Source organism: Athene noctua, chromosome 5, assembly GCF_965140245.1.
Source record: "Athene noctua chromosome 5, bAthNoc1.hap1.1, whole genome shotgun sequence".
Taxonomy (NCBI): Eukaryota; Metazoa; Chordata; class Aves; order Strigiformes; family Strigidae; genus Athene; species Athene noctua.
This window is the reverse complement of record NC_134041.1, coordinates 1,619,519-1,647,473: the sequence shown is the minus strand read 5'-3', so window position 1 is coordinate 1,647,473 and position 27,955 is coordinate 1,619,519. Positions and strand designations below refer to the sequence as shown.

Sequence of the window (27,955 nt, the reverse complement as noted above, 5' to 3'; positions counted from 1 at the left end):
CAGAAAATGTTAGACACCTTGTGAGTAAATGGGAGAAGTAGCTATTTTCAGTAGTCTAGAAATGTTATCACAGTCTAACACATGGGTGTTAAAAACATCTGCTCCTCTAATTAGTTCACTGAGTATTTCATTTTTCTACATGACTCGGAATGATAAGACATGCTATACTGTGCACCGTTGCAATTGAAACAACATGAAATAATGTAAAATGTACTAAATGCATTTTTAAACAAAGGCTCAATTCTGACATTGGTATTGAAACTTGGAGATTTTATTTTGAAACAGAAGTACTGAGTTTCAGTGACCTCAAACAATGTCTTCAAAGCACTCAAACGAGAAGTTTTTGAACAGGGATAAATCTAATATTCTGTGTGTTGACTTTCATGGAACAATGGCATCTGAGATACTAGTTAATGCTTAGTCTGATTTTTTGTGTGCACAGTATTATACTTATGACAGTTGTCTGTATTTGGGAACACAGATACATGCACATCACTGTTTTCTGTAAAATACAAAAGGTTTAAAACACCATTGTTGGAATACTAATTTCAGATTTTGTGAAGTTTTCTTTCCCCTTTTCCTTAATAGTAAATGATCAGATGCTTTTAACCAGAAATGGAGCCTGCTGTGACAGGTAGCTTTGTCTTAGATTCTTTTCTTTTACTCATGAAAGAAAGACTCAGGTTTTGTGTAACTTTTCACTTCTGTTTCTTTAAAGAGAGAGCTTCTGCATCTCTTCATGTCGGGAAGTCACATATAGCACATTTTACCTAGAAAGGTTGATGGAATTGTAGAACGGGAGCATGGCTGAGGTTGGCAGGACCTCTTGGGATCATCAAATCCAACCCCCTGCCGAAGCAGCTGCCCGGAGCGGGTTGCCCAGAGCTGGGTCCAGTCAGGTTTGAGTACCTCCATGGATGGAGACTCCGCAGCCTCCCAGGGCAACCTGTGCTGCTGTTCAGTTGCAGTCACCCTAGGAAAGTATTTTCGTATGTTCAGATGGCGTTTCACGTGTAGTGTGTCAGATGCTTCAGTCTCTTTATCGTCTTGCTAGCCCTTCACTGGGCCCACTCCAGTAAGCCCCTGTCTGTTGTGTACTGGGGAGCTCGGAACTGGGCACAGCACTCCAGAGGTGGCCTCACCAGTGCTGAGGGAAGAAACACCTCCTGTGACACACTGAAAAGTTGTGAACTACTAATTATACAAATAAGGATAGCAAGCAAATTAAACACGAGAGGAAAAAAATATTTAGAATGATTGCATTTTAATGTTTCTGGTTACATATTAATATGTAAATGTACTTTTAAAAGTATATGTTTATGTACTTTGAAAGTAAATGTTTACATTCAAAATTCCAACCTTGATTTCATTTGAGTGTTAAGAACTGAGATTTTGGTTGTGAGTCATCTTTAGTCATAGCAGTCTGACATTTCTATTTGGAAAGGGCAAATACTGTACACTCAGGTGCAGGAATTCGGCCAATTTAAATTGTTTATTGACTGGTGGAGTATTTCAGAAGTGGAGGAGTGGAAGAAGTGAGCATATTCTGTTTACCCTTATCTCTGTTTAATATCACGGTCTCACAAAGTAACATATAATGCTGGGCTGGCGTGTTTTTTCTAGAAATAAAGGCCAGACCAGACTTTCTTTATATCAACTCCACCTGTGACGTGTATTCTGCGTTTGAATGGCCCCTTGTATGCGGGTACAACAGCTTAAAAGATGGCAAAACTGTGGTTAAAATTTGGCTGCTGCCTCTGTACGTAAAACAAGAAAAATATTTGTTACCCCTTTCTTTATGAAAATACAAGGGAGCCATAGTGCATGAGTTATGCCATACTGCAGATCTTTCAACAAGGTTTCAGATTTCGGAGGTGTGTCTGTAAACTGACGACTCTTTTTAAGAAAAATTCCCTAAATGATAAAAAGTAACTCCAGAAAATGTCAAGAAACAACTTGTTCTAAACCAGTAGGAACTTCTTTCTCTGGCAGACTGACGTCTATTATAATCATCTTCTAAATCCAGAAGACAGGCTCTTTGTCAGCTAAATAATATCTTTTTTCTATCATAGCAGGTGACAAAATGAAACCCTTTTCTTATAATTCTGTCTGTTATAAATCGATGCTCACAAATCTCTGAAGTACTAGTTCAGCAACTTGCGTCCTCATCTCTCTAGGAATTTTCAAACTTAACAGGCTTCTCTCTCTTTTGGTGCATGTTTCTGTGTATATATTCTTGACTCAGCTTGCAACTAGTCTGAACTAGTAAACCCTAAATAAAACTTTTAACAGCCCGATTCACCGCTGTGCCGCCCTAGTGCCTACACCGGGGAGCTCCGCTCAGGTCTGTAGTGCTGGCGCAGGGCTGAAGGAGTGCTGCCAGGCTCCTCTGGCCCACAAACACGTTGCCTTCGACCTGCTGAATAAACGGGGAGAAAAAATGCTTAAAATACCGTGGATTCGGAACTCATGGGAGATTTCATTCTACAGGGTCTGTTCCCCACTTTTCACTTCAGTATTGTCATCTGTTCTTACAGACTGGCCTTTTACACAGAATAATCTCTGCATGCTGTTTGTAAAACTTTTCATGTCATTTTTCCCCAAATCCCTTTCAATCTATTGTATTCACAGTTAATATCCAGTTACATTTGATTTGTCTGGTTTAAATAATTAAGGCAGTTCTTCTTAAACCTTGCAAACGGTTTAAAGCCAGAAAGTGCTCAGGGTTGTAACGTCGTTCTTCTAACGGGCATAAACGTGCCAGTATGCGACTGGGTATCTCATTTCTGCCAGACTCTTCATTTGTCTTTCGCCTGTTTGCCCCAGCTGTGAAATCAGGTTGCAGAACGTTTAGAACGGGACAGCACAGTTGGGCTGAGCCTGCTGAGTGTTACCCGGGAGCACAGGGCAGTCCTAACAGTTACACAGCCTGGGACAGAATACTCGTCCTGTTCCTCGGTTTTTCAACAGCAGAATATAAAGTTAGGGAAGCAATGTAACCTCTCTCCATTTTTATCAGAAACTGATGGCATAGCTGCAAACTTTTTTCTCTCATTTTTTTGTTGGTTTTTTAGATAGCTCTATCTGCAGCAAACAAATTAGGGGAAAAAACCCTTTTTTGTTTTTGTATGATAAATAAATAACGCCAGGTGCATAAGCAGAAGGTCTGTTTTGCAGAATTTGGCAAAATATTTCAGAGTATTAGAATTAACATACTTTAGAAGAATTAACATATAACTTTCTATTTTCCTAATACCGATGCCAACTGAAGGTAACCTGAGGAATTTAACAGGGATTGTTCCTGTGGTACACCGGGTGTGGTCAGCATAGCAGAGAGATAATAAAAGGAAAGACTTGTTGAATTTTATTGTTCTAGTTTCATCAGAGTAGATAACTTCAACCCGAATACAGGACTACTATGTGATTTGACAGGATTAAAACAGGAGAAATGTGCCAGAAGTTACTTTGAACAAAGAGAGGCAAGAATTTTATTACAAATATCTGTCTAATTTTACATTTTATTTAAATTTAATAGCTTTCATCAAAATATCTTTCTGCTGATAGGAAGAGATGGTTTTGCTGAGAACAGGGCTGAATGTACTTTTGAAGTTTATTATTATTTATTTGCTGATGCATTTCATGAAGTGAACGTCATTGAATATGTTGAAGAGACACAGATCTCCGGTTCAAGCTCCCTGACTAAATACTGAATGAAATTTATTTGAACTATAGGACATCAGCATTCTTAAACATATTTCCTATTTTCAGGAGATTTTTCAAACTTAAAAAGTTTTAAAGTAAAAGCAATTCCAGCCTGATTTTTGGCAGCTGTCAATAACCCAGCGGTTTGAATCTCAAAATTTTAAAAAATTAACCAGCAGATGAGCAGGATGAAACTTGTGAGCATCTGAACCACAGAGCAGGACCAATTTCATAACTGACAGGACTACATTTAATAACCTAGGACTGAATTTCATAACTGGGAGAGAAATAAATGTTAAATGCATGTACAGTTTTTCTTTTTTTTTTTTTTTTTTGTTCTTCTTTGTTTCAGAGCTTTAATTTGGAGAGTAAAGGCAGTAACTACATAATGTATTGTAAAAAACTATCTACAGCTATGGTTTAAACCAACCCACCATTCAGAATCCCAAAGGCAGAAGCTGTCAGGTTTCTGACAACAGGCAACAAGCCTGTTAAAATATTGGTTTTATATATTTAATATTTTACAAGACACCATAACCATGGTTGCTAATGTCTTTCTGTTCCATTTCTGAGGAGCAGAATGATGCAGATATTTTTACGACTTTTGGAAAAAGTGGAGAATGTTTTTATTCCAAGAAATGCTTCTGCATTATGTAATGAAAGTGGACACCTGATAAAAAGGAGAGCTTAACATGACCTTCATCTAAGTTCTTTTTCCCAGTCTTAGATATTTTCAGTATATGAACTGAACCTTTAAAAGAAAACTTATGAATAAACCAAATCATAGAACCGTAGAGTTACTGAAGTTGAGGAGCAGAGAGCCTGTGGTCCAGCTCTTGCTCAGAACAAGGCTGGCTTTGGTGCTGGGTTAGGGTGCTCATCCCCCTGAGCATCTCTGGGGTGAAGATTCCTCTAGCCCTCTGGCCCCACCGTGCTAGTACCTGACCACATTCATTGTGGAGACCTTTTTCCCTCTATTTAGTCAGAATTTCCTGTGCTGCTGCTTGTGCCTGTTACCTTGGCTTTTCCCTGTGCACCTCTGAGAGGAGCCCAGGTCTGTCCTCTCTGCAGCCCCCCGTCACATCACTCTGTGCCTTCTCCTCTTGGGGCTAAGCCAACCCATCTCTCTCAGATTCTTCTTTAAGCTGGGCTCCAGGCCCCTGACTACACTGTCGTTCTAGCTGGGGGGAGCCCAAGAATGCTTGATACGACTACATTTTGCTGATAGAGAAGTCATTTCACGCACCACTTTTTATTGCTGTATTTCCCTTTTCATTAAGGTAAAAGAAACAAAAAAAAAGTTAGTTTCATAGAATTTAGAATATTCGATGGTTTTATACTTTAGATAGCCAGATAAGGTCAAAAAAAGATTCTGCAAGGATGAATCTGGTTTTGATGACTTTGTAACAGTTTCAATTGTTTCTTCTGAATTTCATTATTCTGTTAGACTTGTGTCTACTCCAAGTTGATGTCCATAAATGAGCATGTTGGCAAAGGAGTCAGCAGATCTGAATAGCCTCCGAGTGAATTTAGGCCAGGTATGAAACTCAGAAAAAGTGAAGTTCTACACAACATTGCAGTAGAGCTAACCAGCAGCAAGAAACCATTTGGGGGAGTTAGGAGAGTTTAGGGAAGAGGTTAAATGACGTCGTTGTAAGCTGTAGTAGGGTGTCATAATTCACCAGAAAAGTTCCTTCCCGTCCTGTACTCCTCTGCCTCTGTTTTTGTTCTTTAAGAACAGTAGCATAGACTGTTAGGATGTTGTTCATCTCTCTGATACCATCTGTTTTCCTTGGTGGGAAGGAGAAATGGGATTCATTCCAAGCTGTTCCAAATGTTTTTTCCTCATTCGGGCTGAAATTCAGATGTTCATGTTCAGTTTCTAATGCGGTTCAGTGGCACTTAGAGTACTGTACTCTGGGCAGTCCTGATCCATATGTCACTTGACCCAACAAAGCTGTAATCACCTCTTTATAGAGATAAAAAGGTCTGAGGCAGTTGCTACGAAATCAAAGAACAGTGGTTCGTTAGTGAAGCTGTCATTGCATTCTTTTGCTGGATTTACAATTTACTCTTTCTTGTATATCGACTAAATGCCTTCCCCTAAGCTTTTGTTCAGCTTTTGTTCCAGTTCTGTACTACCTCTGTCTGTTCCTACAGGTCTTTTCTGTAATCATCTTGACTGCTGGTGATTTTTCTTGCATTTCCAGTTTCTTTCATGTCCTGCTTCAAATTCTCTTTATTTTCCCCTCCATTAAAATAATGGACAGTGTCCTGATCTTGTTCTTGCAGCCATCATCTTGCCAATCCTCATTTTTAGATCAATGTTGGTTTTTTTTTTTTCAACAGGCAGCTGACAGTCTGAGCACAGTGATACTTTTTTTTTTTTTTTCAGTTTGCAGTTATATGCCTTCAAATCAGTGAACCTCACCAAAAAGCTGAGGCTGAGAAACTGGCTCTGAAGCTTGAGCCTGAAAATTGCTCCTCAGGACTTTTTTCCTGGCTTTTGCTGTGTCTTCTGCAGAAGAGTTTTCTGCAAGTCCCTCTCTTGCGTGACAACACTGTGTAAAACTGTCAAAACCAAGGTAGCTGTGTGTGGAAATACCGTGTATTGGAAGTTCTTGCACGTGGAAATAGTGTATGTTGGAAGCCCTTGAAGCAGTTACTGTTAAATGCCATTCTTTATGTGCGTAGCCACTCAGGCCATAAGCAGAAACAACTCTGGTGGTGTCTCCTCCCTCATGTCTTCCGCTGGGGGTTTAAAGATATCCTTGCTTACCAGTCAACAGATGGAATTACATAACTGGATTGTTATGAAAATGATTTTGTTTCTTTTAAGTCCTGAAAGGATGTGTTTTGGCTATTTTTTTTTTTTAGGCTATGGAGGGATTGAATTTTTATTTTACCATTACAGAACTCAAAGAAAGAAAAGAATGTGTATAATTAGATGTTGGCAGAATCACCTCCAAGTTATGAGACCTGACTACGTACAGTAAACTAGTCAATGCATGATTTCTAATGTATGTTCTGAGTGTGCGGTGTTGTTTGGTAATCGCCCAGAACTAAGGACTTTAATGTACATAATTCAGTGTAGAGTTTTTTTTGTTTTGTACTGATTTTAGATGTGGATATCCACGTCTGTACAGCAGCCCCTTCCATTGCTTTCTCTGGGTCTTGCAAAGAGTATCTATATAGATAGAGGTAGAAAAGTGACAAAGCATCTTTCAACTGTTAAATTGCAAATATCGTATAAATATTTCACTATAAATTAGCATTAAAGCGTTTTGATGAGTCAGGCGATAGCAAAAGAAAAATGTGAAATGCAAAAGAACACTTGAGTAGGTTTTGTGGACCGTGTTCTGCTGTGCTGCACATGAGGAGGAATTTATCAATACATGGTTATTATAATCATCAGTAGGAATGTTGCTGGAATAATTTAATTTGAAATAAACTCATGAAATCATAAACTATCTGGATAAATTTATTAAACATTTGGGAAAATCCTTGATTCCTTTGCTTACACTGTAAGAATGACAAAATAGGGATTATTCAGTTAGTTTAGGGAAAAAGATAAATACTGCATTGATAGAGCTCAGAAAAAGTCGTTATATCTTTTAAAAACAGATCTGCTTGAGTGTTGTATTCTCAAGCAGATAAAATTATAGTATTGATAGTTCCTGTAAGAATTAACCTGAACATTTTAAAATGGGATAAGGCGAATATTTGAACACCTTTACATATTGCTACGAGTCTTACAGTGTAGCTGTATTTCTGTCAGATCTGGGTATATCTTTCCAGTTTTGTCATTAGCTTAGCACCTACTTCAGTGGTGGTTTTGCTTTGCCTTGCAGTTGTCCAAATGATTATAATACTTGATACCTGGTACAGAAAGCGTGTCCATTAAAATACCATGGGTTTGCTAATCCAGTCGAGGACAGGAAAGTCCGTATTCCAGTTCTCTCTAGCTTCCAACAACGTACCTCTAGGCCAAGCTTGCACTCCTTTTTAGACCTCTTGTCACAGAGCAGATTGTACAATGGAAGTTGTACGTCTGTTTGTAAGTTGCAGCCAAAAGGCCATCACTGTTTATCTACAGCTAAGACTTAATCTAGCGGGTGGGTGGATGCTAAAATAGCGCTTAGCTCTTTGTCCACATTTTTTTAAATCTTATTTCAGGCTGTGAAAAATTACGTTGGACTTGTAGCATTCATTGTACTTGCTCAGGGGAGGTATCTTAGTCCTTGAAGAATGTCTGCTGAACTAAATGAGCTGAGACAAGGAAAGACCTTAAGTTCTGTAAGAGTGAACAGTTAGCAGTTTAATTATGACCGCCAGACAAAAGCGTGCATAAGCAAGGGAAATACTAAGGAAACCCCCAAAGAAAATCGTTGTTGCTGAATGGAAAGAATGTGCCAAAGTGCTTGGATCTTCCAGAGCTTCCAAAGCCCTCTGTCAAGAAACAAGCCCTTGTATTTCTTGAGTAAAAACAATTTAGTACAGTCTGGTTGATGATCCCAGTTTACAATGAAAGTGATAAAATTCTCTTCAGAAAGTCATTGCTAAGATTGCATAATTGGGCATTAAAGTTCTGATTATACTTTACAAACTCCAGGACTTTGTTAAAAACCTGACATTCCAATGTACTGAATTTCAGTGTTTGACAGCTCAGCTGTGAGAATTTTTTTAGAGAACATTTGTACCATAAGAACAGCATGTTAATTGACTAAAAAAAAACTGGGACAGATTAATCATGGGAGGGAACACGATACTTAAGAGAGTGTAGTTCTAGAGCCCTCTGCTGATGGAAACCTTTAGACATACAGTTCTTTCCAAACGCCCTTTTTTGAATGGCCTGGGTTGTTGATCCCATCCATTTCAGACCCCTACCTTGGGGCGGAATAAATCCGCACACTGAGGTGGCTTTCTTGCGGTGCTGACCAAGAAGGAGCCTGGAGGACTTGCTCCAGACCCTGAACTTGCACGTGGCCAAAGACGAGGTGAGGTGAATCTGCTTCTGGGTGTTAGCAGGTGTGTCTCCAGGCGTGCTGTCCCCCGGTGAATTTTGCAAGGATGTCAGCCCTCATTAAGCAGTGGCTGTGATTGCAATGAAAGTTATCTATTCTGCAAAAAATGATCAGCAAATGGCTGAGTACTATTGATTTATGTGTTGAAAGAGTAGAGAGAATAGACATGAGCTAGAAAAGTAACCAGCAGAGAACATACGCTAACAGCTTGTACCTTCCCCACAAACATCGAAGCAGTGTTTTGCAGCCTGCCTTTCTTTTTTTGGTTTTCAATGCTATTGATTAGACACGAGCCCCCTGCAGCACAGCATGCCTTCTTGCTGGGATTGATGTTAGTGGCTGTGTAGGAGGATGGAACAAACCAAGCAGACATCTTTATTTTCCACGATACCCCTCAACATACTTGTTATCCCTACTGCATAGTAAACCTGACTTTTTAGGTCTTCCAGTATCTAAAATATCAGCGTGACCATTGTCGGCAGCGTTTTGAGAGTGACTAATCTAAGCTGATAAGACTCCCTGGGCTTTGATACGGAGTTTACATCCACAAACTGTTGAATTGTTTTTTTCTTTTTTTTTAAATTTATTGTTAGAAACAGGAGCTGCATTTGTCAGGCAGCCAAGGGTCTTGTTTATTGTTCTTTGAGAACATTTGAAGCAAAAGAGGTCTGGTAGGTTTTGGTTTTTTTTTTTCAGATTTATAAAGCCAAGGCCTTCTGGCACAATCATTTACTTGGAAAAGAGAGGAGCTGTGATAAAGTTGCCCTTAAATCTGCTGTTTTCTTGCACAAGTGGCAGTTCTCTCAGGCTGTTCCAGTGGGTATGTGCAGAGCAGGGTGCAGCTACAAGGGGGTGGCCGCTGGGCAGCTCTGCTCGGGGCTGGTGGGGACACCCCGGGCTGGGCTGGTCGAACCGTGTACGGGCAGAGGAAGGCCCCCCCACCGCAGCCGGAGAAGGTGATGTCATTTCTGCCACTGAGGCTGCTCTGAATTCATCTCAAGATGACGGGGCAACTGACACTGGCAAAACATGTTTAAACCACAGGGAAAACTGCAAAATGCATTTAAGTGTGAAAAACTGGGCTACTGAGAGAATGTGAGAACATGCCACCCACAAATTTCCTTAGGGAAGTGAAATCAAATTTTAAGAAACCATTTGCCAGTACTACATTATCTGATGGTAATGTTAACAAGAAGATCATTCTTGTGATCGCTGAGGGCTGTGTGAACAACCATAAGGGTCTCCTTACCACCAGTTACTAGGGGTGTCCTCTCCGAGTTGGCAGTATTCTTTGTTTAATAAACTGGTATTTACTCATGAGAAAGAAGTAAACTAGGCACACTTGCCACGGCATAATTTGCTTTTTCCAAGAGCCATATATAATTTTTGCCTTGGTGCACATCTTTTCTTCTCTCATGATATTTCTTGTAATGCCTGCCTTTAGAGTAGCATTCCCAAGATTGTCCCCTGCCACAGGATTTGAACCTTGCAAGATTTTAAGGAGAAGTCAGCATGATTGAACAGAATGTGCAGATCTTTCCTTTGAATGCATATAAAAGATTCATAGCTCTGCAATTATATAACATAGTCTTTACTGAAATTAAATTAACTTTTTCTATTATAAATATATTTTAAACTCTAAAGATGAAATATACAATCCCCCCGAGTTCTGGAGGGTTTTAATCAAGGGTATCTGTATGCTTAATACTTCATAGCTCAAGGCTAGTGATGGGACTAGTTAATGTTGAGGGGAAGGGGCAAAATTCAGATTTTTATTACTCGATTCTGGGTAGAAATATGCAAGAGAGAAATGTGGCAGCTGCTGTGTACATGGAAATACAGAGGAGATGTATTAAGGTGTTCATGGGTAGTAAGTATTTAGAGAGATAAATGTTTGGATGTAAAAATGTACCCTCATTTTCAAGCAACCAATTTTCATGGATACTTGTGGGAATTATGTTTTTAAGATTTCACTTGTGCTGACGTTTGGTGTACAGACATAGGCTTTTGCATTTTGATAATCCAATTTAGGAACATATACGTAAGCACATTACAGCACGGATGCATAACGTTAGTGGGTATGGTGACACGAATGGGGAGCACTGAAAAAAGTTCCATCTGTAGCCAGGAAGGAGAATAGAATGACAGAAGAAAGAGGAACTGATGAACAATAAAACGTTTTATATATTTTTTTTTTGGCAAAATTTAACATCTATGGAGAGGAGGAAGAGTAAGCGGGGCGGAGGGGCAGTTGTGAGTGAACTGTGTTATATATTTGTGCAATTCAGCTGAAGAATTTGCACGTTTATGTCGGAACTCACAGAAGAGAGAATAACTACATAATAAAGAAAACCAGCCTAATGATTTGCAGTAGTTGTGGTAGTGTATAACTTAAAAACTGGGTGTAGGGGACTGGGGAGGCGAAGGACAGAGGATGTGAGGCAGAGGAGGGGTTTGGGAGGTAGGAGCTGTGGTTGGGATGTGAAGGGCAAAGGGGGATGTGTGAAGGAGAGTAAATCAAGAACTGTATTAAGATCAGGAAGGAAGGAGAGGATGGGGCAGATAAGAAGTTATCTGGTGGATGATTGGAAGACCAGAAAAGGCTGAAGAAGGTAGGTGACTGCTGGGGAGTGGGTTATGGAAAATACGGGAGCAAACCAGGAGATGTTGAGAGAAGATAACAGAGAGAGAGGGTGGGAAGTGCTGACACTTCAGTCACTTGGGAAGTGGAAGAATTGAGCTGGGTGATGGTGAGGCGAAGTCAGAAGGCTTCCTCTAGAAGGAAAGTGTGGTGAAGAAGGCGATCAGGGATCAAAAAAGGTTTTGGGTGGACTGTACCTGGCAATAATGTGAAGGGTGACAGGAAAACAAGTGTCTGTTCCGGGGCTGTTCCAAAAGGAACAGTTTGATAAAAGGTCAAGAGGAGGTGGCTGGGGACATCACAAAGAGGAGGGAGAGGCCCAGAGCCGCCTCCCAGTGTTGTAATGTGACAGGGAGCACAGGCTGAGCCGGTCCCTGTAACATCCCGCAGCGACTCTTTAAGCGAAGGGGTCGGCGTTACTGTGGCACACCCGAACTCCTCAGTTTCTGTCTGGCCTGCGTGGCCCACTTTTACTTGATGCAAGCAAAGAAGGCACAGGCGAGGAGGAGTGGAATGGTACGCGAGCAGATTCTCCTTCTGCTGTGGAACTGGGACATGGCGTGCATCCTGACGCCAGGCGCCGTCCTGCGGGCTGTGGGCTACACTGGACCTCCTGCAAAATGCAAGGACGGGTAGGAATATCCACCGAGTGGTGACCTTATGGGACAGAAACTGTCTCAAGGTAGAGTTTGAGTGGTGGTGAAGGCTGGCGAAAAACCTCACATGGAATCAGAACTGGATTTTTTGTAATGGCTAAAAAATACCTGTTTTTCAAAAAGGAAAAGATTTTTGAAAAAGGTTTGTGACTGGCTGTGAACATTTACCATGGTGAGCAAGCAAACCGCATTTTCCATTTCCTAGGCAGTTTGTTGTATGTATTTCAGATGTAGCCGTCTTTTGGAAATACAGGTGTCTAAACAAAGAGCCATTATGACATGTTGAAAATGAACTTATCTCCTTCTATTTTGGACTTCGGTAATATCTGCTCCAGTGTGACTGTATCATGCACACGCTGAGCAAGGTAACAGGAATAGGAAGGAAAATGCCCCTTGTCCCAGAGCAATCTCTGCCTGGGTTCTTTCAGAAGATCAGCTTTCATTGTGAGCCATAGTTGTCACTTTTAATTAAAACTTTCTCTTCTAGCTGCAGTTTGTAGTCGCACATTATCATCTCTGGAACTTCCATTCTGCAAACTCAGCAACTGTTTTCCTGTAGTAAGCTCCGGCTAAGCTGATTAATATGTCAGGAATAATGCAGAGGGATTGTGATGTAAACTGGTGAAAAGTAATTGGGTATTCTGCGTGATCCTGTTCCTCTGTGAGGAAGAAACCCAGACTTAATGAAAGTTATATAGCTCCTATTTAAATACCAATTTGTTTAGTTGATGTATTTAGCAGGTAAATTAAGTTTTCTATACTGTTCCTTTGGATAGCAGCTCTAGCTGTCATAGGGCAGCAGAATCCATAACCCCATAAAGCAAGAAATAAAGCATATTTCATTCTAAATTTTATGCCAGATAATCTTTTAAACTAAAGGATTACTTCAGGTAGAAGCTGAAACACATCTAAGATCTAGGTTAAAATGTAAATTTCCCACTTCCCAGAAAGCACACTTTTCAAAGGAGGCTATTCCTCATCTTAGTTTATTGGGATTCTCTCCTACTTAAATGTCTGCAGGGTAGGCCATCAAACTGATGGTAATTTCTAACAATTAAGAGCACAATTATTAATTTCCAGGAAATTGTTGAAATTCTGTCAGTTCTTATATAAAAAGAAACTGAACAAAACTGGAATTTTCCTTAAGGTTATGCAAAACCTGTCTTTAGGGAGAATAGGATACAGATAAAAAAATTCCAAAAAAACTCACAACCAGCTCCAGCAACTTTTTTTGGTATCACAAATTGTCTTTGTTCTTGGAGTCGTCGTCTACTGTGATTAAGATAAGCCAAAAACATTTACTCAGAAAATCTCACTTAGAACTTTCAAGGCGAGGCCAATAGTAAACTTCAACTGAAATAATATCAGAAAAGGTAAAGATTGGGTCCTATATCACAGAGGGGGGTTAAAGGTCTGGTAGTTCAAAACTGACTGATAGTTTGTAGAAATAATTCTACTTTACTCTTTTTGCACGATTCTTTCCTGAATCTCACAATGGTCACGTCGTAACTGACATCCCAGATCTTGTAGCAAAGAAAGAGGAACTTTCTGTCATTAATATTCTTGGGAGACAAAAGGTAAAGTTGAAATCTGATTATTCATGCTTGGTTATTTTATTTTAGGATTAGCAAAATCTAAATATGAACTTGAATGCAGATTATATTGTAATGGCAATATAATGAAAAGAATTCAATTATCATACATTAAATGGCATTTCTGGGCAGGATATGCTGGTTATCATGGTATTTCTGTGCAAGAAAACAATTCAGGTAATATTTCACATCCCTCTTTTTGATAAGGAAAATTCCCCTTTGGAAGCATTCTAATAATTCTGCTATTGTGACTTTGCCTTTAGAACCATAGTTTCTTAATCTTTTCAGGAAGATTAATGAAAACTATTACAAACTGAATATTTAAATTGCTAAATTTGAGTTACCAGTTAGAACATAAACATGGCACGCCTGACTCCTGCACCTGGCTCAAGTGTGAAATTTCAGTAGAATATGCTTCTTCCTTCTAAACAGGGTGTGTAAAACTGTAATTTGAAAAAAATACGTAGGGACTTCTAAGGAGAAAATGAGGCAAAAAATGAAGAGATCTGGTCAAACCAAGCAATGTGCTTTCTCCTTTTAAAAATATGCTAATTGGAACCTTGCAAAAAATACGACCCTGATTGGAAGGCACTGAAGTTTCACATTGTGTTTCTGAAACTGTTCTCTCCCTGGCCCGCCACGAGGCAGGTGTCTGCAGTGTGGAGTCTTCCCCTAAAATGCCAGAGCACGTTCCCTCAGAGCCTGCCTTGCAGCTCTTTCCTCCTGCAGGTCTCCTAATATTGCTCCTGTTTTCCTTCCCTTCCTGAACAGGGCTGGTATCACTGATTTATTAAAACAGAGAGACTAAATTGCCTTTTTTTTTTTTCCTTTTTCTTTCTTTTTCTTTCCCTACATGGAAAGCTACTTCCAGTCCACAATTGTATTTACCTTAGCAGAAGTGCTGGAGAAGGAATCACCCATAGAGTTTCATTTGGTTTCTCTTTAGCAGTTCATAGTGACTAAGAGCGAGGGTGGATTTGGAGTCTCATCCTGTATTCAGACAGACCTGGTGGATGTTTCTGAACGTGACGGGGGGTGGCTGGCCAAGTGGGCCTTGGTGGCGGGTGCTGTGGCCAACGTGTTCACGCCCATTCCCTGCCTGGCCCCGCAACGCTCGCTTGTCTGAACGTGGGGGTGAGAACACGTGGCTGTGAAGTCCGGTCCCTTTGGCCAGACACCCGTGTCTTACGCTGCCGTGCAGGGCTCCTACAGGTGGGGACAGTCAGGGGTGAATTGGGCTTGTTTTGGGGGTACTTTTCACAGTATAGTCTCCCTGAAAGCAGGGTGGCAGAAGATTCATTGCTTTGACTCACCAAAGTTTGCTAGTCTCCAGCCTTCAGGGCCAGTTCAGGCACGCAAGCATCTTCCTCAGACGGATGTGGCTCGCCTGTGCTGGGGCGTGCGGGGAAGGCGCTGAGCCCTTCCCCGAGGGAGGCCGAACAGCACCGCCGGGCCCGCGAGCCCCTCGCTGGGCAGATCCCAGCTTGAAGGGCAGCAGCTGGGCTCGAGCGGCAGTGGCGCCCGGGCGGGGGCTCTCTGAGCGGAGGTGCCGGGGGGGCTCCTGCCAGCCGTGTCCCGGGGCCCTTTTGCCGCCCGCTTGGCAGTGGGCCACGTGAATGGGCTGTCTCCTGCTGTCAGGCGCTTTTTATATTTGTTCTAGTTCCTCCTTGGATCTCTTCCAATTTAAGCTGATTTTTTTTCCAGGCATGGATAAGCAAAGTTGTATATTTGTTTCCAATGAGGTATTGTAATGTTTTCTGCAAAGGCATTAATGCACCTCCCCATTTTGATATATTCAGGGGAAAAAAAAGCAAATTTTATAGGTGACACGCAGCTTTAAGGAAGAGAGATGCTGATTTTCAGGCAGAGAATAAGCAGATTACATTTCATCAGAACTTCTTTTTGAGTTGGAAAAGAATGTGAAAAGTGGCAGTCACTACTGATGTAAGAGCTTACATAACCCTAATTCTCATGTCACAAGTACAGTATTATGGCTGCAGACAAAAAGTCTACAAAAAACCCTACAAAATGGAGGTATTAAGAGTTATACATCTGACTAAGCAAAGAAATAAATGAGCAACAGCTCACACAGTTTCATACAAGACAGCGCTAAGATGATGCCACAAAGAGGCATATAATAATAGAAAGGTGGGCAGCCCTGAAAGCTGGATGAGGAAGGCACAGCTCATATATATGCAGATATGATCTTTGTATTTTTTTTTGTTTTTAAATCTACATTATTAATAGTGCTGTGTTTCTAATTGAAAAGTTGTACTGAAAATTAAGCTTTGAAGTTCCCTAATTATTTCAGTGACCCAGACTGAAACCACGGACACAATGTAAATCATCTAAACAGCGCACATTAATTAAAAGGGAAGAAAGAAAACAGAAGTGGCTGTCTGGCCAGTGCTAGGAGAATTTCAGTGAGGAAAAGGTTTTTGGCTGAAGGAAACTTGAGGGTTGTTTCATGTTGGTTTTTTTTTTTTTTAATTGCAACCATATGCTCAGCTTTGTTCCATTCCATATGCGTAGTGCCTATTATCAAATCTGTTTCGCAGAGGAAATGTAACATGAAATTCTGGCCTGTTGGAGGGACTGGAAAACTCCCAATGCCTTCCTAAGGTCAGGGGAGGGCGTACCTTCTGTACCACAGCGCTGTGCACTACCCAGACCATGCCGAATGCTTCAGCAGAGGCTGCTGTTTCACAGCACGCGTGTTTTAAGGGGTTTGAAGAAAAAAGCGCTACTACCGTCCACAAGGTACGGTACGAGATGAGGAAAAGAAACAGTAGCTGAAGAGTTTGGTCTGCAGGCTCCCCTTGCAATCGGTCAGCCGTGGTGTGGCAGTGGCCAGGTCAGCGCTGTGCCCCGAGGGCCGGCTGGTGGCCCGGGGAGCGTCAGTGCCAGCCGCCTCGGGTGGGTGGCGGGGACGGCTCGAGGGGGGCTGTGTCTGGGGACACTGGACAGGCTGGCTGGGCCTCGCCAGAAACTGCTCGTCAGGGCAACAGGAAGGGTGGAGGGGAGCTGTGATTGGTTTAGTGATTGATATATTTGTGATTTCTGAGCCTGATAGTATAGCTCACTGCAGGGAGCCAACACATTAGCATATTAATGTTGTTGATTATGCTGATAATAAGAGGAAGAAAAAAGAAACAGAAAAATCATCACTTATCTGTGATGTATGACAAAGAAATCAGTGAAGCGAATTGTCTGCTGCTTTGAATATAATTAATATTTTCTGAACCCTCTGGCAAATGTTACCGTTATTACTCATTTCAGCCTTGCAATGCTCTCATTCAGACTTCTAGGTTCTTTGTTGTCAGGATTTCTCAGTAACTCTCTACCACTACCAGATCACTTAAACTTTGCAATTTCTTGCAGTTTGCTGAGTAAAATTTCCAGAGTATGAACGATTTTATGTTTGATACCTTGTCAGACAACACAGGCTGGTCCTACAGTACTTACTGCCTCTTGTTTTTCTTCCTGTTCAAATTTTCGCTTGGGCCATTGGCTATGGCAGTGCATCGGGGAGCTAAGAGTAGCCCTGAGATAAGAACACTTAAGTGAAGTGTTACACTGAAAACCTGCTTGGTAGAATAAATAAATCCATAATTAATCTAAGCTGACAAATAGAAATTGAAAAGCTGATTTATACTACCAATTACACGGCAGCAAATTTTGGAGTGTTTTACAGTAGCATTTTAATTACCTCTTCATATACCTACTTGACACTTTAGAAGATGATGTCAGAAGACTGTTGTTTGCTTCCAAGAATTAAAACTGCCTTCAGTGATTTAAAATGATTTGGGTTTAGCGAAGGCTCTCAAGGCCTTGAAGAACACGTGTGGGGGGGGCAGCCGCTCTGCAGTGCGAGGCGTGTTAGCGCGCGGCAGTCCTGTGGGACGCGTGACTGGAGAGCAGGCTGAACGCTGTGTGCAGGCCATCGTCCTGGCTGGGCAGTGGGGAGAAGTGTGTAACGTCAGTGTCACTCAGAGTTCTCATCTCGTTTCACTCAGATCGTTCTTTCAGCAGAATAGGTTGGGGAAATTACACCTGGTACTTTTTTGTCAGGGCAAATATCTGTCCTCTACAGACAACCATTTTTAAAAATTATGTTTGATTTGCTTAGTGCAAAGCCCAGACTGTTTTTTAAATGAAGAGTTATATAGCGTTCTTTTAAAGGACGAGCTGCAGAGAATTCAGGAGTATCCATCGCATTAGGAGCTGGTTTCCTTACGGAAACAGAATGATTCTTGTCATGCTTGATGCAAGCCAATGAGCCTGAGAGAAACCGAAGCTTCTGTGGATCACAAAGCTTCTTTAAATAGTCTTCTCAGTGCTTTCTACGCTGTTTTTTTGGTTGTTTGGGGGGTTTTAGCACGTGCTTAAATCTATGTATTTGAAGTTTTGCGAGTTCAAGATGATCAGCGGAGTTGACTTCGTAATTACGGTCAGGTCTTTCAAATAAGGCACTTGGGAACTGTTAATTTAAATGCACTGTCAACAAGAAATCCAGTGGATTCCAAAGGCACTTGGAAACTAGTTTTTATGTTACAACTCTTTCAAAATTTGTTGCCCAATAATTGCCACTTGCTACTTGTTCTTACTGTTTTTTTTAACACTGTGAATGGAAGAGTAAAGCACATTAAAGATTATACTTTGCACGTTTTAGGATAAAACTAAACTGATTAGCTAAAAATATTTTCAGAGAGATGTGGCATTTTTCAGTTGTATTTTTTAAAGCAAATTTTTAATTACTTGCAGGGGGGGGGAGGAGAAAAATGGCTATATCTGATCATGTGTAGGCCCAGTGCAGAGGAAGAAGCTTCTAAGATGAAAAAAAAAAATTTTTTCTGTCTTTTCGTTTGAAAAAAATGACTGCCTCCCCTATTCTTTCAAGGTATTTGAAGTTTTGAAGTTTGTCGAGCTATTTTGTTCCCTCTTTAAATCAGTTTTGTGAGCCATACAACAATTTTCTCTGCCTCTATCTTTTTAAATAGGTAAGGAGAGCATCTCTCGTGATTACTAAGAAACAGGGATTAGTGGCTTTACTGCACAAAAGATCCATTAATTGAGAAGAGATTAGATTTTATTGTAATTAATTTCCATAAAACTACTGTTTTTCTTAGATTAAGGATTTTCTTCATAAGAGAATAAACTGCAGATAATGATAATGAGATGCTTGCAGGAAGCTGATAAATAGCAGTTTCTATTTATCCTTCTTTCATAGTTTGTTCTCATTCAAGAGAATATATTTTTTAAAAGCATTCAGAAAACCGGTCATAATATTTTTAAGCTTTTGCAGGGAAAAATGTTTCATTTTGGTTTTCTGAATTGTTGAAAACTGGTACATCACAGTTTGTTATGAATGCATAGAATTAATTATTAGCGAAGACATTAATAAATTTCTTAAAATGGAATCTCAGAAGAAGAAGGATGTACATTTCATCCTACTTGACTTCCTTTGGAAAAAATCCACTGGTTCCCACTGCCTTTGCAGGACAGTCTGTATAATATTCCAAGTTGCTGAGCATTTCTATGCGTGGTCTGGCGAGTTTTGAAAATCTAGTGTTCTTACATGTGAGGCTGAACAGACAACCAAAAATGTCTTGGTTTTTGACTGTGATCGAGATCTTTGAGCGTGTGTGCAGTGTATATAGCGTGGGACATGTGGCGAGCCGTAACCTCTAATGCCCAGCTGTGGAGAATTGTGTTTCCTTCACTAGTGTGAATGGGGAAGAGTACGAAGCACTGGTGTTTCTCTGAGGAAGCACGGAGACTTTCTGTCTCACAGGGATGAAGGAATTCAGTAAAGCGGCGACGCGCGTGGTGACTCAGCCTCCTAAAGCTGGGAGGGTGGCTTTCTGTTGCCTCTGTTTGACATAAATTATGTTCCCAAGGATCTCAAGTAGCAATCCTCTTACAGTAAGTCACCACCAGAACAAAAGAAAAGCTTTATGAAAATTACGGAGAAATAAATTGTAGGTAAGAAAAGTGTAATTATCAAAGCTGGAATTAATCCAGGGTAGGAATTAATAATACTGAAATTAATAAAGGATTTAATTACAATTAGTCCATAGGGCATGAAATTTCACTCCTTTCAATTGTACCACAGGCCCTTTAATTCTGTACTGATGTTTTCTGAAATGATGGCAAAGAACAATATCAATCCCACGGGGGGTCTTTTTACAGTTTTTTTTTTTTTCCCAGTATTTTTTGTTTTCTTTTTAATTACAAAGGGTAAATAATGGAGCAGGTTGTGGACACATGCAAACCCACTTTTTACCAAAATACATTTAAATTCATACTTTCGCATAGCCATTCTTCCAGCAAATGTTCTGTAAGCAGCAGTTTCTGTAGTGGAGTTATTTCATACTAGTTTTTTTCACAAAATCTTAGCAGTGCACCATAATTCAGGTTCAAGTACCTTTCTTATTCCACTATTGATGTTTTCCTAAATACGGATTGTTCATCTATCCAAATCACATTCTGGTTTGGTTTTGATTTTTTTATTTTTTCCTGAAGAGGACAGTTCCAATAAATTCCACTAACCTATTTTAGCGTGACAGTTGGGTCTTACCATAGCTTTTGAGGAAGGCATAGTAATGAAATCACTTTTGTTTATCCTCTGCATTTTTTCTTTCTAATTTTAAAAACAATTTTCTATTGAATAAGAAATTACAGATATTTTTATGAACTACAATAATTGAAACACTTGTTTATATAAGAACCCCCCCTCCCCCCGTTTTTTAAAATGTTTTTGCTGTTGTAATTGCTATTTTTAGTACAGTTCTAACACTTCTCTATTTGTGCATTTTCTAGCTGTTCTATTATACTATTATGGTTCTGGGTTTCTATTAAAACGAAACGTGGGATTTGTTTTACGTGTATGCCTACAGTAGAAGAGAATAATGCAGAGCTAAGTGCTTGGTAATGCCTATGGGAAGAATGTTTTTCTGAGTAGTTTTTGAAGTACATGTCACTGTTCAATTGTTCATTATGTTCAAATGGCTTGAAAAGCTACAAATAATTTGATATTCCAAGGGCATTTATTTTTATTGTGTCAAGGTTTGAAATACCCAGTTGCAAATGCTGCTTCCTAGGCTTGAATACAAAGAGGCTGTGCAGCTTGATAGCTAATTTCATTTTTCTTGTGAAGTACATACTCTGTGGCCAATGGTTTTACAGTTTCCATCTGTTTCCATCTCGTACGCCGTAAGGAGCTATTTGGGAAGATGCCTGGAAGGAAGGGTGCCGTGTAGGTTGGTGTCCGTGGCCGTGCCACATCCCTTCTCCCGCCCGTGCTCAGCCTGGGGCCGTGCTGCCCAGGCGGAGGGGTTGGGGTCAGCGGGGCTGGCTCCTGCCCGGGGCCAGTGGCCGCGCTGTGTCCCGGGGCTCCCTCAGAGCGGGGGGCCTGCCAGGCTGGGGAACGCGGCCGGAGGCTGCTGCCTGCCGCTGGTCCCATGGCCCTCCCCATGGCCCCTGGGCAGCTCTCCTGCCGGGCACTGCTCTGCCTCCCGGCTGGGAAGGGTTGCTGAAGGCCGCAGCTGCAACTGCAGGTAGATGATCCTAAGGTCAGGCAGAACGTGTTGCCAGGCGACTAAATTTAAGTAGCGATGACCAAAGCCACTTTCATTGTCCAAATACAGACTTTCAGAGAGCTTTCGGATGAGCTGATTGCACGTGATGTGCTGTGGTGGCGGGCACAGGTACAGTGAAAGAGATTTGGAGAGAGCAGAAAGTGTGGCAGTCGGAAAAACCCCTGAACTGAGAGAGAACTGGGAGCACTTTGGGTGTGATGGGCCATTCCCCTACTGGACTTGCTTTAGGGCAGAGCTTCGGGACTTTTCCTGCCTTAGTCAAAACCTGACAGATGCAAAATTTTTTGGAGAAAATGATAGAAGTCATTTCTTCCCAGATGTGTTTGAAACTGACCCCCAGGTTTGAAGCTGAGCAGGCAGTAGCCGCATTTCCAGGGGGAAGTTAGGGGCAACATTGAAATAAGCATGGCTTTATCACAGGGAGTTTTGAGTGCCAGTCAAGAACCCAGGTCCAGCCACAGGGTGTGTATGAAGTCTGCCTGGGGCTCTAGTGTTCCTGCTGTATTGAAATGCTGAACGTGTAAGATCAAAGTTCACAGAGTAAATTTGAGTGGCGTGTGACGTCCTTAAAATAACTATGCGGCTGTGTTCTGCAGCGGACTGTAGCGTTGACCTGAAACAAAAGGTTTAGATTTTGTGATTTATTAGCTTGTAATTTGATTTATTCTTTTTCATACCTCTAAGTGTTCTATTTTTACCTTTCCAAGAGTTTATGTACACTGTATTATGCAGATGTTTTCATTGCATCCGCTGACTGTAAATAAGATACAATTGCTACACCCACAGACTTGGCTTCTGGCCACCCTGAATTACAGAATTACTATACCCTTTTCTCTGTTTCAGGCTTTATGCTTAAGCCAGAATCAGCCAACAGAAAGGCTGTCGTTGGCCCTGCCAAATGACTAACCAGCTGCACTCTCTGGTTTCAACACCTTAGTCTTCTTGAGAACATGAAAAAACCATTTTTGTTCTGTAGCACTCGTGCGCTCGTCTCATTGGGATTACTAGAGGCAGATTAAGTGCTAATAAAAATTAAACAAAGAAATAAAACATTTGAGTATTTTATTTACATCCAGAATGCCAATGTATTAGTCGCAGAAGCCCATGAATGGAGCATTATCTGACCAACTAAATTATGGTTTTTATCTTACATTTCAGATAAATAATGGCTTAAGCAGTATGAATTTTCTCCACTGGTATTTTGCATGAATATACAGTTGCTTTTTCACTGGCATCCTGTGAAAAAAGATCCTGATGAGCTTTATTTTGCTTTACTTGGACTAATTTTGTGCATTTATTTTTTTTTTCATAAATTTAACTCAAAACCTTGTAAGTGGTTTAGAAAACGGGAGCTGAAGGCTTAGCCCTTCTTGGCTTTGTGGCAATATGTTTCAGAACAGCCTGATTTATCTATAATCATGTTAAAAAAACTTCTGCTCCAGATATAGAGACTGCATGACATGTTTAAAATCTGCTTATTGAATCTTCTCACCATTCAAAAGTAGTGAGTTAAAGTATTTTTATTCCACTGAAAAATAGTGAGATACCATTGTGTAAACTGTTACTCCTGTGAGTTAGAGGTGCTCATACAAACTCTGTGTGTGCAAGGAAGAGCTGCAGGACTTGGCATCTAGATTAGAAGTAGTTAGGGAACAGATTGCGGTGGAATTTCCCAAGCGTTTATTTTACTGCAAAAAAAATAATGGCATTTCTGCCAAGTCCCTTATCTGAGTTTTCAACAGACTAAGGTAATAGAAGAGAAGCAGGGATGACAGGTAAACATTTCTGGTTTGGGGTTACTTTTGTTCTACTTTTGTATCCAGTTGAGTTTACATATCCTTTTATTTATTCATCTGGTTGAAAAGCCAGTGAATATACTCCAACTGTGGAAAGCTAAGGAACGCTGCTGGTTTCAGAGAAATGGGGTGTAATAGAAGGGGATGTTTGTCAGGGAGAAACAGACCCGAGTGACTGATTCACTGCAGTGACTCAGAGCCCAGACCGAGCAAGGGACCAAACCATGGAGTACAAACCTTGTCCTGTACCTTGTCTGATGAACGTGTTCATACGTGTAGGATTTACACAACTAATTTTCATCATTAAAGAGAGCAATGGCTGTGGATGGCCTTGGCTTGTTTTCTTCTGTATTGAGATGTCTTATGATGTATTGAGATTGCTTTTTGTGATTATGCTGGCAAATCTTGCTTGGTCATGTTCTGTAGAAAGGTAGAATAAGAAGTGCAAAATACAGAATACAGAGATCCCTCAGGAAAAACTGCATTTAATAGACTGAAATCTTGATAATAATTCTAAAGAAACAGTCTCCAAAATGTTGATAGATTTAGAAAACTGTTTTTTCCCCTTTTCCTTCAGTATGCTGTTTGGAGATGACAACCAAAAGGAAAATTATCGGCCGCTTGGTGCCCTGCCGGTGTTTTCGTGGTGAAGAAGAAATCGTCTCAGTGTTAGATTACTCTCACTGTGGCCTACAGCAGGTGCCAAAGGAGGTTTTTAACTTTGAACGGACATTAGAGGAGCTTTACCTAGATGCCAATCAAATTGAAGAGCTACCTAAGGTAATCAGTGTTCTGCCTGTAATACGGATGTCAAAGTTGTCTTCTTAAATGTGTGCTCGGCATGTGCTTCAACCCTGAGCTGGGGCTTGCTCTGGACCAGGAGGTCTGCTTGCTGGGGGAAGAGTGGTGGCTGTTAACTCTAGAGGTTCAATTACAGTTTTACAGTTTCTTTTCTGCCCCCTCGGAGGAGCCCGGGTGGCTGAGCCACTGTTCCCACCGACAGTACTGCGTGGGGAGGAGTGGGGCCGCCTGCTTCTCCTTGCTTCTCAGCACAAGAACAGGGGGTGGCCAACAAAGGCTTAAGTTGGGAAGTTAACTGTCCTTCCAGAGAGCACTTGTTGCACAGCAAATAGTTCAGGTGGCATTTGGTACCTTGACCAGGAGTACGCCAGGGTGTGGGGCGGGTGACCTCACACGCGGGTCCTGGGTAGCGCCGCGTCCAGGAGCGCGCTCTTCATCAGGACGGGCCGTTATCCCTGGGGGAGAAGGGCCACTGATCTCTGGCTCGTCGTTTTGTAACTGCGAATGAGGTCCTGCAATGAGATCACTGAAGTTATCCTTCCTGCGGAAAACTTCTGTTACAGAATCTTTAAATCTCTTCTCCTGTCGATTAATGTTTACTATAAGGAATTAAAAATTACTGTAACTTAAGTGTTCTGGAAACAAAAGAGGGCAAGGTAGTGGAAAAACCAATTAATAGTAGGTGCTAGCTACATAATGAAGCATGAAGTAATGTAATCCATTCCTTAATTGAATTTTTCTCAACAATAATGAAAGATGCTTACAAGTCTTTAATTAAACATTGTTCCACTGTAATCCATTCTTCATCATCTCTCAACATACTTCTTAGTTACACTGCATAGAGACTTTATATGAATTCTACTTACAAATGTAGAAAACATACTTCTTCCATTACATGGAGTTCCTTTATTCGGATTTGATGGTTCATTGCTTAGGATTGCTCACTCCATCAAGAAATTCTTTACAGATGGTAAGACAGGGTAGCTACAATCTTTTAAGTGTCACAGAGAAATGATTGGGAGAACTGCCTTATCTCTCCTGCTACTAGAAAGGACAGCAGAGAACCAGACATTTTTTCTGTCCCCATAAATATGAAATGGGTTGTGGTGAAGGACATTTCGCTGCTAATGAATACCTTCAGGACTATTTCTCTTTTAATAGGAAGATATTGTTAACCTTGTGTATTTTAATTGTGCTCCTGAAGAATATATGAAGTGTCTAATTTAGCTAGGGATCTCGGTATATTTATTTCGGGTCTGTTGAAAGTGTGCATCACCATGGTATTCAAACTAAATTGCAGCACGTAATGAAAGACAAATATATCAGGGCAATATGCTGCAATTCTGCATGGAAGAGCTGAGGGCCAAAGGTAAGGGGTCCAAAAGGGTGAAACTGGGGTGAAGGGGATAGACGTTAGTGTCAGTCACGGCTGCGATGTGCATGCCAGTGAAACCTTTGTGCTGGGTTGTGATGTCATCTATTTTGTATTTGCTACTTGTGAAACAAAACAGCACATGAATGCATACCTTGGAGAGATTTAAATGGATAGAACTCCGCTTTTGCACCTCTTTTTTTAAAACTTTCTTTGTTAGAAATAATAGTTTCAATGAAATACTAGATATTGAAGATGTCCTTTTAATCAATCTTAGGTTTGAGTTAAGCGTATTGTTTAGCACAGTCTTGGTCTTGTACAAGAGAAGATTAATTGCAGTGTTAATTTGCTTTCTTTATACCATTCATGATTTTTTTGTCTTAAGCCTTTACTGATTGTTACCATAGATTTAAAGAGTCCAAATAATTTCTCTATCAAATTTTATGCTTCAGATATTTTTTGCTGCATGTCTCTGAACTTTTTTTCACTATTGAATTAATCTTCTAGGAGAGAAAAAGGCCATTTTTTTCTTAAAATGGCACTATAGTACTTTAACTTCTGTATTACGCACTATGATCTACCATAGGCAGAACTTTCCTCTCTAATAAATGTGAATTCAGATAACTTCTTCCAGAGGAAATTTCTGTCAGTTTTCTATTACTTACCAAATGTTATGTGCCCCTGAAGTTACAACATTTTTTTAGAAATTTTCTATCATCAGAACGCTTGCTCATGTTTAAAAATTTATTGAAAGAAGCAGAGGTAAAAACTTGGTTAAGTCCTTCTCTACCTTAGTTACTTTCACTGCTACCTGATACTCTAAAACCCAATAAATTATTTTGCATTAAACTGATGTATTGAACTCACTATGCCTGTTTTATTTTTTAATTTTAGCCTTACATTTTATTCATCTTTTTTTTTTCTGCTGTCTTCATTAGAAATGGATTTCTAGTTCATAATTTCTTTTTTTTTTTTTTTAAGGATTTACACGACTGTTATATAATTCTTATTCTCTGTTTTCCCCTAAATCTAACTAAGTATTTTACTTTATTTGCCTTTGACCTCATTATCGTGAGCTGCTGCTGCAAGTATGTCCCTATTTATATGAGTCAAATGAATCAATGACTAATAAAAAAGAATACTGATTTTGATGAAGGTGGAATTGCTGGCAATCACTACCCAGAAAAACATGAATGAGATGAATATTCTCCCCAGCAGCTTTCCCTTATAAATATAAAGTAAAATCTGGACTCATTTATAATGGACAAAATTAGTTCACTTGTTAATGCCTTAGAAAAAATGTGTCTCTAAGAACAGATTCTAGAAATAGCCACCGCTGTGTTGTGCCATTTGACGTGTTGGTAAAATAAATACCGGTGGTGGTCAATATGCTACTGAGGTTAGAGGCTACAATAATGCTTAATTCCCTCACTGGGAACAAACAACACAACCACTATATAAATGGTGTTGGGGTAATCACTAACGTATAGCTCACATAGATGGTATTAGAAATTAACTGTATTTTTCTTTTACATTGCATTTGCTATATAAGTTATAGTTTCCATTAAAGGCATGCATCGTTTTTCTAAATCTGCCAATAAGAAATCATGTTTCTGTTCTGCAAAGCTAGAAACTGTTATTTCTTTGTAATCCTGACATCAAATTTCCGCCGTGTGTCAGCCAGTGTATTTCACAGTTCTGCCTATGGAAAGCAAAGAGCAGAGATTTCATATTGTTCTCCTGGGGCCCTGGAAGCCAACAGCCTCCCTTGCTGGGTAGGCAAGAACTTGAGAAATGCAGAATAATGGCCCATTGTTACAACTCCAGTCACAGCACTGTTAGCAACGTTGGTTTCCAGTCTGAAAGGAATGAAAGTCCTGTATGGACATACAGTAGGATGATTACAACAGGGGCCATAAAGCACTAGAAATTGAGAGAGACACCTCTGAAAATCCAGTGGATAAAAAAAAGCAGGCAATTTTTTGCCTACATACCTGTATTCACACTCTTATATTATTTCTGGTATAATAGTACCTCATAAAATTACTCCAGAGGGAAATTTTTTTATTACACTTCTTCATTCACTAGTTCAGAAGCCGTGCATCTGTTCACATATTGTGCAAGCTTTAAGTTCCAAGCCTCCCTTGGCTTTTAAAATAAGAATTCTCCAGGGGCATGGCTGGGAACCTGCACTGGGAAGTTCATTTTGCAGGTACAATAGCAGGCTATAGTTTGTGTCTGTGCCAAAATTCTGCAGGTCCCCTGTGCTGAGCATCACTGTGACCTACGGCTGCTCCCACGCAGTAATGTGGCTGGAAGCTTCAAACCCTAGAGCCCGTTAATTACGTTTCTTGTCCAAAACGATGTGCTTCCTTAGAAAAGAGAAAAAGCAGGTGCTCTCTGGTGCATTGCAGAGGATTTCCTCATTCTCTGGAGAGATACTTCCCTTTATTAACGTTGTCTGCAAGCGGAAAGGTGTAACCCAGTTTGGCTTCCAGGGTGTGCAGTGGTGCTCCTGCAGATGCCTTTGGGGCTCCCCGGCGCTCCGCGGGGCACTGGGCCCCGCTGCCAGGCACCGGCCTCAGCTGGGCTGCGCTGGGGAGGGGGCCAGGGGACAACCTGGAGAACCAGCCAGTCTTTCTTAGAAATCTGAAAAAACCTGGCGATACAAAGGCATTTTGAAAAGTGTCTTTCAGTAAAAAGGCCCTTTCGTGTTTGGTGTCAGGAAATAGTGGTTGTGGTGTGGCACTTCTCATGCCGAGCAGCTTTT

At 40.7% G+C, this 27,955-nt stretch overlaps 1 protein-coding gene across 7 annotated transcripts in view; it reads left to right on the top strand.

The window, feature by feature from the left end:
• The window catches only part of LRRC7 (leucine rich repeat containing 7), a 172,999-nt gene that overhangs the window by 46,670 nt on the left and 98,374 nt on the right, over window positions 1-27,955 (top strand). For all 7 annotated transcript variants that reach the window (XR_012633655.1, XR_012633656.1, XM_074905991.1 and 4 more), the window contains exon 2: window positions 23,590-23,792. Coding sequence is in view for 5 of the 7 variants with exons in the window: in XM_074905991.1 (XP_074762092.1) it covers window positions 23,590-23,792 (203 nt within the window). In the remaining 2 variants the exon portion in view is untranslated. The remainder of the gene's footprint in view (window positions 1-23,589; window positions 23,793-27,955) is intronic.